This window comes from Centrocercus urophasianus, unplaced genomic scaffold (genome assembly GCF_019232065.1).
Source record: "Centrocercus urophasianus isolate 14NV4802_14NV808 unplaced genomic scaffold, USGS_Curo_1.0 seq_73, whole genome shotgun sequence".
NCBI classification, from domain to species: Eukaryota; Metazoa; Chordata; class Aves; order Galliformes; family Phasianidae; genus Centrocercus; species Centrocercus urophasianus.
In genome coordinates, this window is record NW_024885344.1 from 6,451,321 (window position 1) to 6,467,018 (window position 15,698).

The 15,698-nt window shown below is 38.8% G+C and overlaps 1 protein-coding gene across 1 annotated transcript in view; it reads left to right on the forward strand.

Annotated features, from left to right (window-relative positions):
- Positions 1-13,425, forward strand: part of KIAA1549 (KIAA1549 ortholog) — a 72,373-nt gene extending 58,948 nt beyond the window's left edge. Inside the window, 5 exon segments of the mRNA XM_042837918.1 lie at positions 467-519; positions 4,050-4,195; positions 5,973-6,055; positions 6,057-6,128; positions 11,073-13,425. Coding sequence (XP_042693852.1) covers positions 467-519; positions 4,050-4,195; positions 5,973-6,055; positions 6,057-6,128; positions 11,073-11,327 — 609 coding nt within the window. The 3' untranslated portion in view covers positions 11,328-13,425.
- The last annotated feature ends 2,273 nt before the right edge of the window (positions 13,426-15,698 follow it).

Genomic DNA, 15,698 nt, shown 5'->3' on the forward strand with positions numbered 1-15,698 from the left:
ATGGGACACTGAGACACTGGATAAAATTTTAGCTTGTTTCAAGTTCCATAACAATTCAGTTGAGATTTCTAAACCCCACTGGACTCCTGAGTCCAATCCCTGTGGTATCTCTGTTGCAGTCTGATGATGATTGGAGATTTAAAGAAATTTGCAAATGAAAAGTTTAATTTGCTGAAAGTTTTAAGCTAAATAGACATTGGAGCAGTGCTTGATCTGTGAGTGCAAAGAGTGTTTTTGAAAGGTTTTTAAGTTACTTGTAGACCCTGATCAGACAAAAGACTCTGCTGTCCCACTGTAACAGTGCTTCTCTGACCTTGTGACACTGGGTTTGTAGAACCAAACTGTCAAGCTTGCAGTCCAATCACATACATAGGCCTAGTGATCTCTGCAATTCATCGCTTGAAAGTCTGGCAGTGGACTTCCCGGGGTATACATTTTAATTCATTTGGTTTCTTTCATCCAACAGAGATACGTGGAATTCGGAATGACTCCGCCAGCAGCACCAGGTCTCCTACCAAGGTAGCGTTTCAATGATGGAATTATCATATACTATTTTCTTTGCATTTCCTCCTCCAGAGTTCTTACTGGCACAGTTATATTATTATGCAAAGTATGTTATAAATGAAAAGTAACAGGAATCCAGATCCAGCCTGTGTAATTTCTTTATGTGACGTGAATGACATATGTATACTGTGTGGAATCCAAGTCCCCATTGAAAAAGAAATGTGTTTCTAGCCCTTTGGCTGTGGAGATATCGTTTCAAATACTGAGTAAACCACTGAGTTTCAGGTTTCAGAGAGCCTGAGTTACTCAGATGCATGTATATCTCCCAGTACTCTTGCTTTCATCTTACTTATCCTGAGGCTACCTCGGGATAGCACACACTCAGGAAAGCTTGCAGGTGACTAACAGATTCATTCTATTTCTAACCAAGTTGAGAACAAGTTTCAGAGCGTTGGGACCCTCATAGTGAAAGCATGCTTTGCAGGCCTATTGCTATATAATCAATGAGAAACAAATATTCCATCTTCTGAACTTCCTTTGGGAGAACGACGTAAAGAGAAGAAGCAGTTGTCCCAGTGATTGCTGTTTGGTGTCTTTGTGCTAACAACACACATGAAGTTAGACTCTTGAGTCACAGTGTGTACTGGGGTCACATTTGTCACAGACTGTCTATGCTATAGTAACCAAACTGGCGAAAAAGGCATCTTTCTGCTGCTCTCTCATTACATCTCATCATATGCTCTGAAGCACCACTGGTATCCATGTCATTCATAAAATTCCACCTCGTCTTTACTGCCTTGAAAATTTGATGATTCTTCAGCTACAGAATGGATATTAAGAACATTCCTTTATCCTTTGTTCTGCAACCCTATTTTGGAAGGGCCTACTAGAAAAGGAGTAGTCTGCAAGCACATTTTCTCAGTTCTTGGTCAGAGCTGACTATTTCAGTTACTGGGAATTATCTCTTTGTTTTCCTGTTACAGGTTCAGAGAAAATATGATAAATTAATCATGAAAGTGCTGTAACCCATGTTACAGATAGCACCTTTGCAGTATATTTTTTGTTCAAAAGTTTATCAGCCCTTGATATTGGCACTCTGGATTCCCATAAAAAGATTTCTTAAAGCTGGGTCGGTGAAAGACAAGAAAAGACTTCATGATTTTGGAATGGGGCTTATGCTCATATTTAGAAGATCATTGTAAATAAATTGATAGAAGCAGCACACTAATCGGAGGAAGAAAAATGGATCTGCAGTCAGTATGGTTAGATGGCACGTATCAGTGAAATAGTCCATTGGCTTAAATATTCTGCATAGAATAGTTGGGTAATCTACTGTTCCCTTCTCCATACAAATGCAGTCATCATCTTTAATGGGCTGGAACCAACTTGGATTAAAAAAAAATTGTATGTGAATAACCCAGGATACATAACAGCTGTACAAACATAGCAGCACAATCAACAACTTTTACCAAAAAATGAATGTTGCATAACGCCACAGAGATAGCTAGCCATAGTGTCTCACTGGTTTAAAATTGATCTGGGGGACAGTCGCTCCACAGCTAATTAAACAGCTTGAGGCTGAATCATCTTTTGCATGTGCTAAGCTACTGCTGGATCACAGTCTGGAAATAGGAAGTAGCACTGGCAAGCCTGAGTGATACAGATTGTCCTGTTTTGTATACTTTTGTTGACCTCTGGTTAATATTAAAGAGTAGTTATATCTATCTGCTAAAAAGAAAATTGGAAAGAGAAGTGGTGGGTTATTAAACTTGCACCTTTCAATTACAAACCCATCAGCAATAAGGAAATACTTCCTGGCCTTTCAGAAAAAATGACAGAAAAATAATACATTCTCAGTAATGTTGAGAAGACTATTTTTAAAAGACAGCATCAAAAAATTGTAAGTCTGTTAAGACTCAACTCTGCACTGTAGTTGAATGATTGCATCCTTACTGTTTAGAGCAACTAAAATAACAGAAGTGACACTGTTAAACATTACCTACCCATTCAGGCATTTATTTTAATGAGCTTGTAAACCTGACTGAAAATTGTTCCTTCTCAATCCACTGAGTGGGCTGTTGGGAATGTATGCAAGGGAGCTGCAGAAATTCTGACACTTCCACAATGGGACTGCTGCAGTTTGAACCCCTTACACATCCTTCATGTAAATACCATATGTCAAGTAGCTGGTACTTTATTTTACAACTACTTGTTCTGGCCTTACTAGGTTCTTATTTGGTTTTATTTCACTCTATTATTATCCTGGCTTTCTTTGTTATTTGCTCATCATACAAAGGTGGTCAGCTTTCCAAATAGAGTGCAAATGAAGAAAAGATTGAATTAGATTCAGACATGGAATTTCACTGTAAGAGAAAAAAAAAGAAAAAAGAAAAAAGAAAGGATGTAAAAGGAGGTGTTGAAAGATGGGATAGGTGATAGGTGGCAGTCAGCTGTCATGAAGAGTTTAGGTGCATCTGTGGTAAAAGGGAATATAAAATTAATCCCATCTTCATTTTGTATAACCTCAGGTGCCTGACTTACGATGTTCATCTCTTTCTTTCTTCATAATTACCTGTGAGAGACAGCCTCCTGCAGAAAATGATTCAGTGAGCCTAACCTTTTGCCTTGAGTGCCTGTAATACTTGTTGAGGAGCATGTCTCTTTTCTTTAATCATACCTGGAATCTAGGAAAGGTTAGCCTAATAACCTAAGCTCCTACAGTTTAGGTACTCACATGTCCACCATATTTCAAGGATAATTCTGATAATTCTTGAAAACTCAGTTGCCATCATTCTTTAAAATATAACCACACCGTGTCAGGGTAAAGATGTGCTCATAGGAAGCATAAGGAAAGCAGCATTTCCCTCTCCATCTCTATTCCCATTCTACATTTCTTTTACCAGTTCCATTACGAGTAATGAGGAAAGTTCAACAGCGGTTTCTGTTGTTAACATTGACTACAACCACCTGCCTGAATTATAGGAAACATTAGTTTTAGGATATATTGCATCTCTCTTCATATGTGCCAATGACAGTTTTCTGTAGTTTGATAAATCTTAAGGAGCAAGCTTTTGAAAATTTCCTGGCGAGTGATCAGAAGAAATCATAACAGTTTATGAAATACACTTGTCATGCAGAATGAGTGGTTTGACTTAGAACTAAACTGTGAGCCTGGCAACTCTTGAGTGAGAGTTAGATGCATTGCTACAGTAAGCAGCTCCGTCACTACTTTCTGCATGAAATCTGTTTTGTTCTTTTCCCTGAAGATTTTTTTCCCAAGGGAAAAACAAGATCTGCAGGATTTCTCCTCTGCATTGAAGAAGCTGTGGCTTGTAAAAATGTTTGCATGAAGTTCTTGGTAGAGTTTCTAGCTCATTTCTATCTGCAGTGTAGAACATGGGGGATGAATGTACTCCTCAGACTTTTTTTGTATGTTTAAGATAAAAACATAGTTCGAAGACATCGTAAGGAGACATTGGAGGAGGTGTAGTGATATTAATTAGGCAGTTTTCTTATTGTAATCCTGAGTCCTCACTGTTCCACAGGCAGAACTTTGGGCCAGGTTTTCTTCAACCTGCAGAGTTAATGCACCCAGACCAGCAGCCGCCTGAGGTTCAGTATTCCTCCAGAGGGATATACTCAGAGGAAATGCCGTCGGTGGCACGACCGCGACCAGTTGGAAGCACTGCAGGTACACTTCTTGAGTTGAACACGCAATAAATAACAGGTCCCTTTTTTTATCTCTTCTTAAACTGAGATCACTATTAAGGCATCGTTGTTCTTCAGCTGCTATACTTTAAATGTGGCCCTCGTTTTCAGTGCTAAAAAAAGCAGTCCGATGGAGAGGTTAACTCTGCATTCACGTGGCCTTGCTGAAAAAGGCAGTACTTTGCCACTTTTTTTTAGTGTCTTGCAAGCAATGGTTATCACACAGTGTATTTAAAAACAACAACAACAACAACAAACCTGTTCTCTAAGAATGGAAAATTCTTAGTGTATGGTGCATGTTGACTTTCCACTGCAGACCACTCTGCTGTTTTTGCTAAATGAGATAATTGATGCATCCCAAATAGCCTACTAAATAAAAACGGTGAATGAATGTTTTTCTGCATCTTTATTTTGCATTTCTCTTCCTAGAAATATATGTATAAAAGCAAGATCTTTTAGTTTCTGAAGATACTATCTCTTGCTGACTTGGTAATGATATAATTTCTGTAGTGCTCATCAGCTCTATCATGAATAAAATTCTAACATCACATGGCAATTAAGCAGCAAACACTGCTTCTAAAAATAAAATATTCTATTCTTATGCAAATGCCACAGTTAATTTTCTTCCAGACAAATGTTTTCTTCCTGGGGAGTTGAAAAAGACTAAAAATAGTCGTATACTTCTGAGTCCTATTTTTGATATCTGTTCTCCTCTGTTAAATGCATGACTATTACAGTTCTATGATTATTTTATTCTCTGATTCACACTATTCTCATGCATCTTCTGCAAAGTTGGGGCTGGATTCAGATGATTATTAACTGTTTTTCAGCATAAGTATAAGTAGCTATCTTGCTTCTTAAAGATTGGTTGTTTACTGAGGGAAAAGATGAAGGAATTTTACAACACATAAATCAGACTGGTTTTTGTCTTTTCCTCCCATTTTTGTACTTGTGCATGCACATGTGCACAGTTATCTATTATTTATCATTGGGTTTATTAGATGTGTCTAATTTCCAATATATTCTTAAAATAAATGTTGTTTCCTTGTGGGAGGAAATTCAGGAAAAAGGAAAGCTGGCATGTTGTTGCACATGTCTTAAAATTAATGACAATAGCTATCCTTGGATATGTTTGAAAGCAGTAGAGAGTGGAGGGAAGTTAGAAAGGAAGGGGTTAGCTTTCAGCCTGGAAGGAGATACAGTATGTTCTGACCTTCTCGTTAGCCAGCGACAGCATCGTTTAATATTTAACCATGAAGGAAAACTGAAATAACTATACTCTTATATGGTCATGTATTGAATTCTTGTGAGAGATGGGACAGAAAGCAATCTAGAGAGCCAAGATGTAGCAGGGTGAGGTAAATAAGGTGTACCACAGCAGCAAATATCTTGTCTTTGCTGCTAAGTAATTTACATTAAAGCATTGCCAGGGTTTTCGGTAAGTGCTAGTTAAAAAGGGCTGGCATGTTTTTGGAATGATGTGCAGTGTGCATCTGAGATGCATGTATCTGAATCTCTTCCTTCAGTGCAGTGACAATAGAAAACACTACACTCAGATGAACTGCACCAAATGCACATAACTTTTCCTTCTTTGTTCTACACTCACAGCCTTCTTTCTGCTGATTTTTTTTTAAATTACACAGAAACAGAGCTCCACTTTCTTCTTGTCTCTGCTTCCAACAAGGTTTTATGTTGTCATTTGTCTGCCCTACAAACTTGACTGTGTATAAAGATGAAAAAAAACAATATTTGCTTTTAAGGTTCTCAGATACAGCACCTCACTCAGGTGGGAATTGCTAGCAGGATCGGAGGTCAACAAGTGGAGATCCCCTCAGGCAGAGCAGGGCATGGCCAGCCGGGGGGGGCCAGGGTGGCCCCAGTACCGTGGAGAGGATGAATATGCTAGGCGAGATGCAGTGAGTACTGTGTTACACATTTGCATAGTTTCCAAAGTAGTGATATGTTCGGGTATTTTTTTTCCTGCTTTACTGTTTGGAACTTTTTTCCCTTGGAATACTTTGAGTTGCTTCTCTGACATTCTTTGCTTTGCTCTTCGAACCTTTGTTAGTTCTTCTGACTTTTGCTTGCCGTTCTTTCACCTTCGCTTCTCTCTGATTGCTTTCTCCCACCTTATCTAACCTTTTTTTTTCTCACTCGAGGCCTTCATTCATTAATTGCAGTTCACCCAGTTCTGCTTCTGAGCACCAGCAGAGGTGGATACTGCTTTCCATTTCCTTCTTTGAAATATGCCTCTGTATTTTGTGATCATTGTAAGTAGAAAACATTGAATTACATTGTCCCAGACTACCCTTCTACTTTGTATTGGTATAGTTCTTTTGTCTTCTGTATCAGTGCACAACAGACAGCAAGAGTTGGGGCCACAAGATAAAGTATATACTTGCACGTGGCAGTGCAGGTGCTCTTAGACAAATTATTTTCCTTTCTCAGTCAACGGGATGTAGTAAAATCATACGCATTCATTAATCAGTATTACCAAGGCAGCCATCATTACTTCATGTTCTTGGCTATGCTGCTTCTGGAGGTTGATGTTTCTGATTCAGCCTGATGTGTGGTGAGGTTGAAGATACTTCTTTGCCTAGGAAAGATCCAGTTGCCTGCCACCAGTGATTGATGGACTTGCATTTTGAAGCAAGCTGACCTGTGACAGCTTTGCTCTAGTGATCTTGAGAGCAACAGCTTTTTGCCCCTTCTTTTTTCTCTTGTCATAACTATCATTTCTCCAGTTTCTTCCTTGAATGAGGGAGGAAAGATCTTCTTTCGCATATTTAGGCCGTTGTGTGTTCACTCTACAAGAGTGAAGTTTTGTAGTTGCTTTGGAGTGCTTCATGATTTCAAAATGGCTTTACAGAATGACATTGCAACAGTATGGACCTCCTCTTTAGATTTTGATGAAACAGAGCTCCTGCATCTCCAGCTGAAGTTGAGAGAAGCAGAATAAGGCTTTCAAGAACTGGGCACGCTAGAGATAAACTCTACTGTTACTGTTCAAAACCATTAACTGTCAAAGCCAAGTAATGTATTTCCCTAATTTAACTTGCTATGTGTGCTTCAAGCTGTGGTATTTGAATTTGTGAATGTTCTCATTTCCATTTATATCTAGAAAAGCACTCGCATGAGAGGTCTTAGTGTCTTTTCTTTACCATTTTCAGAGGCATCTCTAGGTTACCATTCATTGCCCTTTCATATCATTTGTCTTTCATTTCTGAAAATTACTTTTTTTTTTTTTTTTTTTTTTTTTTTTTAGATCTGTGGACTTTCATCCCTGAAGGCATATTCAGTCATTACTTTCTTAATATTTTATTAGCTAAATTGCTAACATATTATGAAAATTCACTCAGGGCTCCATTTTCTGAGATGTTACGCAAACAATTGATTTTGACATTCAATGCCTGTAATACTTTAAAAGAGTAGAGGCTCAATACAATGTGAACTGGTTCTGTTACCTTTTCAGATGGGTACCTCTCACCTAAATCCAAGTTCACATTCTTTTAATCAATATGAGCTTAAACCATTGCTTGGCTTTGACGAAAATTTCTGTTTGCTGACTGCTGAAGTTCATTACTGCATTGTGTCTTTTTCTGTTTTCTTTTGTTTGTTTTTTAAGGCAAAAGAAGGAGATCGTGACTGTACCTAAATGTAATGCAGTATCAGTAAATTCTAAAGCAAAGCTCACCTAGTGCCTGCACTGTTTGCTATATAAGCTCTTAACTTGTGGGTTTCCATACTAGATAATTATCTTCTGAGCATGGTTTCCTTCACTAGGACAGAGCTCTAAGCTTGTTACTCCTCTTTCTGGAGGGAAGGACTTAATCAATGATGGTCACATTCCTTATGATGCAGTATTCAACTCATTCTTAGCAAACAGCCTTTCTGTTCCCTCATTCTCAGCAAGTTTCTAAAACTAACCTCTGCGTTTAGGGAGATTAGATCTGGAGCGTTCTTCTCTGCCTGTAAACTTGAGAGAGATCTAACTTGTGTTCTTGCAATGGCCTTTCTCCTCACAGTACCCTCCCTTACCTGTTATTCCTACAATCTATACTTGATTTTTCTGTTGGAACATAATCTTTCATTTGTGTCTCCTGCCCTAGAATCAACATGCCGGTTACCATCAGTTCACCATTATTCTCCGTCTGAAAGGATAATTACAGCATTTCCTTTGCTAACAGAAAATACAATATAGATCAGTTGGTCAAGCTGAGCAGCAGAAATAATGAAGCCTGGTTTCTTACAGATTTGTGTGCTGTATTGCATATCTCTACCTCCCTGCCACTGCCTGGCATCGCTTTCTATCTGTCTATAATCCTATAGACAGATAGAATCTCCACATCTTCTCCAGGTTTCAGCTGTTCCTCCAAGTCACACATATCTTCCTGCTCTATTTTTGTACCCCAGCTGCCCACCGTTACATCTCTAAACTGTCTCATCATGCTTTCAGTTGTCTCTTACGTTCCCTGCTATCCCCCCATGAGATGCATGCTGTCTGGATGACCACATCCTAACCTGTCCTTTCTGCCACGCAGTTTTGGTGATACAACAAATCTGGTCATGTTTAACTGACTACCTGATTTTGTAAAAGTTGCAATATATGTATGTTTATACATATATACATGTATCTGTGTGCATGTGTGTATACATCCCTACATCAGATTCAATTAAATTAGCCACAGAGTTCAACTGTTTCTGTGTGGGGATGAACAAATGCACAGTCTCGTAAGTCTTCATTTCTGAATAAGTTAACCAAAAAAGACGACTTAATATTATTATTATCAGTTATTTTTCTTCTACTCTTAATTGCATGGAAGTATAATATAAAACTACAATTTATAGATGCTGTACAAAACTAGATGTTGTCATATATTTCTATTCATAAAGAAATGTAAAAAAGAAAAATTCCTCTAGCCTTCCAATCCTTGTTTTGCTGTTGTAGTCTGGTAGATGTTAAGTTTGCAAGAATCCACTCTTTTGTTTTTGGGAGTTATTTAACAAAATTTTTATAGCCTTAATGTTAAAAAGCAGCCACCGTGGTCAGCAGATACTCTTACTAACTTCCCCTAAGTGCTTACTGTGCTAACTCCATACCGAATGAGACAGGAGCTGAACCATGTAGTGTATTTTAATGTGACAGTCACCTGACAGACAGTAGTTTGATACTAAGACTCATGTGTCAAGGAATGTTTGTTTTTAACGTTTCTTTGATTTCATCACTTTTCTATAAACCCACGGAGCACTTGTCAGGTTTGATAACAGTAGGCCGCACATACGAATTAGTTTCAGGTTTCACTGCCAAATGCAGTAATTGTGAACAATCAAGAGGCCCATTCATTCCTTTCTAATACTAAAATCTCCTCCCCTTTGAAAGAAGACAGGATGTTACTGGGAAAATCTTCTTTGCCTGTCATTCTTCCATTAAAGCTTCTTTTCCTCTTCTTAAACCTTCTTCTCAAATTAACTGTGCAAGTGATCAGTGCTGCATGAACTATGCAAGAGAGTCAGAATCTATTACTTGTTCAGTTCTATACCAAACGACTCAGATTTTATTCATTTATGTTGTGAGAGATGTTAGGCAGCATTCTCCCATGCATTTTTCAGTTCCCTGCACACTGCTGCTGCAGTAATTCTAGTCCCCCCATATCCTTCCCAGGCTCTGCTTTGTAATCTCTATGTTCCCTTCCCCCTCTGTCCCAAATCCTTTTCTTGCTGACCTCACTGTCTTTTCTTCCCTCACCAATTTGCTCTCTCTGCTTCTACTTGAGGCTTATCTGCAGAGGTTACTGCTCGCTAAATTGAGATAACTCTGATCTGAGCTTGCTGCAGCTGGTTGTTCCTTGTTGGAAAGGGATTGTGCTGCTGTGTTCTGAGCTGTAGGTTCAGTACGGTGTGTTCAAGCAGCCTCAAGTCCTTGGTGTCCAGTGTTTTCTTCTGTCTGCCTCTCACAGATACAAGAGGCGAGAAGAAATGCTTCCTTTAGGGATGCCAACTGGAATTTAAATTTTCAAAATATACCTGTTTTTTGTCCATATTGGGAATTTGAAATTACCAGTGTACTGCAAATTCATGCTTCGTTTTAGTGTAAGCAGACTTTTTTTCTTGATACACAAGCCCATAAACTCAGGCTTGTGACGTGTTTCTCTCGTTTCATTAGAGAATATTTGTTACTGAACAAAGGCAGAATTAGCTCCTTTCTGCCCTTAAACAGTGATAGTCCCTAAACTGAGATGGTGGTTCTCAGTTACCCAAAACAGATTCTGAATATGGAAAAATCCATTATTTCTGATTTGAATCACTTTTTTTCTTCTGCTGCTTCACCTGTTGGCTCTTTTCCCAGGCATAGATCAGTTACACGGTCCTCATGAGTGGACTGTCTGAACAGGCAGGCCAAGATAGAATAGGGAAGGTGAAAACAGTAGCATCTCTGTTTCATAGATAGTATGAAGAAATGACAACCCAGAAGGCAGTTGCCTGTTGTCTTTTGGGAAGCTGATGGAAAGGGCCTTACTGGAAAGCCAGTTCCACTGACTTCCAGTTGTATTTTTAGTTCCCACCTCCTTCCATTTCAATTTCTAAACATAACCAACATATAAGGGGTCAGACTTTTTAATGGATGTTCAAAGGGATTTTAAAAATCCCTGAACTTGAGGCAGTCCAGCAATTTTGTATGTGCTTCTTGTTTTGCTCTCCATAAGAGGAATCACTCATTCATACAATGAAAGAACAGTGGCAGCAGTTAGAAGCATCTCCATGCAGCTTTCCCTTTGTTCTCTGCCTTTTTGCTTTCTTGTCTTTTCTGGGATTAACGTATTTGTTCAGAAAGTACAATAACAATTTCTACCTTTTTCCAGATGCATATGCATGGACACCAAGAATATTCCTCCTCACCAGTATTCCAGATGCCGAGGACTTCAGCCAGGCAACCTTCGGCACCCCCTGCTCAGCTCCCACACAACAACCTTCAGGGCCAGGGCCTTTGCTACACCACCAGTTCCACTGAGGACCTCCAACCAGGTCACTCTTCAGCCTCTCTTATAAAAGCAATTAGAGAAGAACTTCTACGTCTTTCTCAGAAACAGACAACAGTGCAGAACTTCCATAGTTGATTTAGCATTCCCTTGCAAATCTGCCAGCTATCTGCTTCCTATGGAAGCAAAGACTTACAGGAAATCATCAATGTTGTTCTCTCAAAAGAATGGACTTTCACAGCTCTTTAGACAACACTTCTGGAAAAAAGAAAAAAGCAGCAAAATGAGGAGAGGAAGGAGAGACTGGGAACAATCATCAGTGTCATGGCAATCAGTGGTATCTAATCTGTTAATATTACGGTGCTCCTCTTCCCTTCCTACCCTCAATACAGTCTAACAAACAAAGAAAACCTGAAGTCAAGAAATCAGCACTCCGGCAAAAAAAAGAGTCACGGGAACAAACTCCAAGTGTAGTAGACTCCTTTTTCTAAGGAGGAAGGCAAAGGTTTGTGCGAACTGAGGTGACATTTTGCAAGAGATTCCAAGTATTCTGATCTCTCCAGTGCTTATGGGGAACTGGTTTGCGTTGGTGTTCTCCAAGATTACAAACTGTATCAGCTCTAGGTTGTTGAAGGTGTAATCCCACGTAAGAATCACTTTGGTTGTCAGTAACAGTAGGACTTAGAATAAAAGGCTTTATGAACTACTTGTAACAAAACGGAACAATAATTGTTAAAGCTCCATGCTTCCAAATGGAGCTACCCTCTGCACTCTTCCTTGTTTTCCTTCTGGTGCTGAAGCTTCAAGTGTTCCTTCATCTTCAATGTTTGCAAAGTGAAACATTGGCCTTGTATAACTAAGAAAATATCTGTAGACTCATTCAGGCTGGAGAAACAAAGCAAAGCAATCAAACAGAAAGGGCTTGGTATATAATTTGTTTTCAAAATCATTGAAAAATAGGAAAGGAATATTCAGCTACAGTTGAATCTGGGGAAATGTGTATGTATGTTTTTAATATATATATATATTTACATACTACTCTTGTGAGACCAGCGATAAAATATTCCACTCTGTAATTTGCTTTGTGGACAGAAACCAATCCAGCCTGACTGGTACAGGGTCACCAGCATTATGTTTTAAATTGATGTCCTAAATCATTGCTTATGTTTGGATCTGAATAATTTTAGTGAAAGTCGGTGACAGTTTAGAACATTAACATAGGCTTAGATTTGCGGTTTGAAGACAGTTTCTATATTTATACTTGTTCCCACTGTCCCTCTGGACAAAGGGTAAGCATTATCCCCATGGTAAGAATGGTACGTGCCATGGAACTGTTTGTTGCTGTTTTTTCCAGAGTTTTAATTTAATACTAGCTATGAATTTACTAATATTTGGCCATTGCATAACTGTAACTGATGTAATACATATGGAGATTTTACTTATGTCATAATTTGTTGAGGTGTTTTTATTTTCAGATCAGACTGTACAAAAGCTAGCAAACTGGCACTGAGATGGAGAGTAAGCTCTGTGTTTGTGAGAAGGCCTACGAGCCTTGCCTCAGAAAAAATGAAACACAAAACTGTTCGGTGCTACAACGTGGGCATTTCAAATGCTGTTAGAAGATGGGAGTAGCCAAGGAGATCATTGGGTGGTTGACCAGGGTAAGGCTGTGTTTGTCTTACTGGGGTAGAAATAACAATTGGTAAAATGCAAGTATGTCATGCTGGTTTAGTATGGTGTTCTTTGGCTACCATATCAGTTCCCGGCTCCAGTGCTCAGTAGCTGCAGCAGGACTAGCTCAGACTGAAATGAAAACAGGTAGGAGGATGCCATGGAAGAACCCTGCGTACCTTGTTCGTGAAGTACGTATGTAATGTCATTTGTTGCCAAAGCCAAGACTAGGAAGCAACTATCTGCTGATGATATGATAAAAACAATGGCACGTTGCTTCCTTTTTTTATTAGAGAACTAAGTTGTTTATCTTTTTACCCACTGTTGTCAGAGGACAGTATGAAATTGTTTGAGCGACTTCATGTAGCAAAGCGGTATAAATTCATTTCCAGTTCACTGTTCAATACGTAGTCCTCATGGGCACTGGTTGAGGTTTGATTGGAGTCAGAACACCTGCATGATTCTGAACAGCACTATCTACAGGTCATTCTGTTTTGAATTTTTAAAGCCTTTCGTGTAATAATCAGTTGTAGCATAAAAATAAAGAAACTTTTGTTTTCTGCCAGATTTCTAAATGTGAATGTTGCTGATACTTCTGAAAAATGTTGGGTTTTGCAACATGAAGATTCTGTTAGGCAATGTTAATCTTCTTGACTATGCTGAAGACTGTTCCTAAGTGTTCCAATTTAAACCAATTCCTTCATAGCCCAGATCTTTCTCCAGCATAATTCTGCAGTGAAGCCTGAGACCAATGCTTGTAACATTAGCACGTTACAATTACTTCATTTTAAGAAAATGTGGTCTTCTAGAAAGTAAGTGATTTCTGGCTCCAGCTACTTATGAAGGAATATGAAGTCCTTTGAAATTTAAAGGTACTTACGCTGTTTCTAATGGTGATGCTATTACAATATATCATCTTTTTGTTTTGTTTTGTTTGGAAGAATATCCTTTTCACTCCCGAATCTTAGTGAAGGACATGAACAGGACAGCTAGATAAAGCTAAATGAAAGTGGCTTTTGCTAAAGCAAAAACCTCACTTTAACACCATACAATTTCACAGAGAAGCCAGTAATATGTAAGCTGAAAAGCTGCATTTGAAAGTTATGTTCTCAGTCTGGCTGGAGACCTGATCTGGTATTCACAAAACAATGGTATGGCGTATTCTGTATACTCATATATTAGCAAAAGTAACACAATGGAGCACTAGATGTTCCCGTTCCAGGGATGTTCCTAACAGAGGAAACCCACACGTTACTTTGTGCAGCTACAGGAAAGCCAATTTTTCTCATGTGCTACAGGGGGACTCTGGGATGCATACGCCAAAATGGGTTTCCACTTGGGAATTCAGGGGGGAAAAAAGACTGCACGCTTCTCAATCCCCAAGTACTTGCATTCTTTTGCCAGTTATTTTATTGCCCTATTAAAAGAAAGAAGAAAAGAGCAGAATTTTACAATATCCTGAATTTGAAGTATCTGTTAATGAATCTACTAGTTACTAAAAACACCGGTCAGATGAGAAGTTGATACAGGCATAGAAAGATGTTACCAACTGTTGCATCTATTTTCATGACTGAACCATCTGGTTTATAGAATCCTTAGTTTTTTCTCTTTCTTTATAGTTTTCTGTGACATTTTTGTGTAGTTTGTGTTTAGTTTGGCATATAGCAGAACTTGGCAAGATCAGAGCTGTGTAATTTAGGTTGGTTGGTTTGCTTTTCTTTTCTGATGCTGAAATGTAGACCTCTTGCTTCTTGCTTGTCTTTAAAGCAAAATGACATTTTACAGTCCTTTTTCAGATAGTAAATCTGAAAGGTGGGCTGTGTTTCAGTGCTATAAAATATCATCCACCAGGCTGTAACACACATAGTCCTGTCAATGGCTGTGTGCATGTGACTGAAGAAAGAGAACTGTGTTGTGATGTTGTATGAGAGAATTGCATACATGCTGGACTCATAAAGCAAGAAGTGGAATTTCATGGTGCCTTTGCAATTGGAATATGCTTGGAATGGTTTGGATTCAGATAAAGTTATTGGATGGTAGCAATGTCATACATAGCAAAATATGGCAACTAGGTCTCCAGGATGACAGTAATAAAAAGATTTGTATTACAAGCTGGAATATGGCCCCCTGCTCCCACTTGAGTTGATTCTGTAATGTAAACCATAATCTGTGCAGTCCTTCTGATAGTGCTGGTCTGTACAAGTGGAGAACATCTTTCATCAGTGAGATTACCGAAAAGCAGGTCACCAAGACCAGAGATTTCTCTAGGACAGTTTAGATGTGCCTATGGAAAAGTAGCTTCAAGCTGCTTAAATGCAGAAATAAAAAATTGGTTTATTTCTACAGTAGGCATCTTTTTCCTTTTCCTCTTGTGTTTTTGTTTGTTTATTTTTGATGGAAATGGGGTGGGGAAGCTCTCAGTGTGCCACCAATATGTTCTTATTCATGCATTGTGGTATTTATAGACTCTAAATGTTGATGAGGGGGAAAGTAGGAAAGAAATTTTATAGCCATGCTGATGAAGATTTGCTTGGTGTGCCGTGTTTTCCTCCAAGCATACCTGGGTACTCTGATTTCTTTGTTGTCATGAGCACCCTTTGAAAAGCAGATGTCGAAAGAATGACTGTAAAAGTTCATTTTTCTGTATTTGACACGAGTTCAAATGAGTGCAGACCAAGCTCTGCTTACTGCAGCTCATACCATTAGGGTTACTGACTAAGATCCAAATGCTGGTCAAGATGATGTCCCTGCTCATAACTGCATGACTTCCACTGAAAACCATTGAGTCACATGAATATTGGATGAAAATTCATCCTGCAAAATCCGTAGTACAGGTTG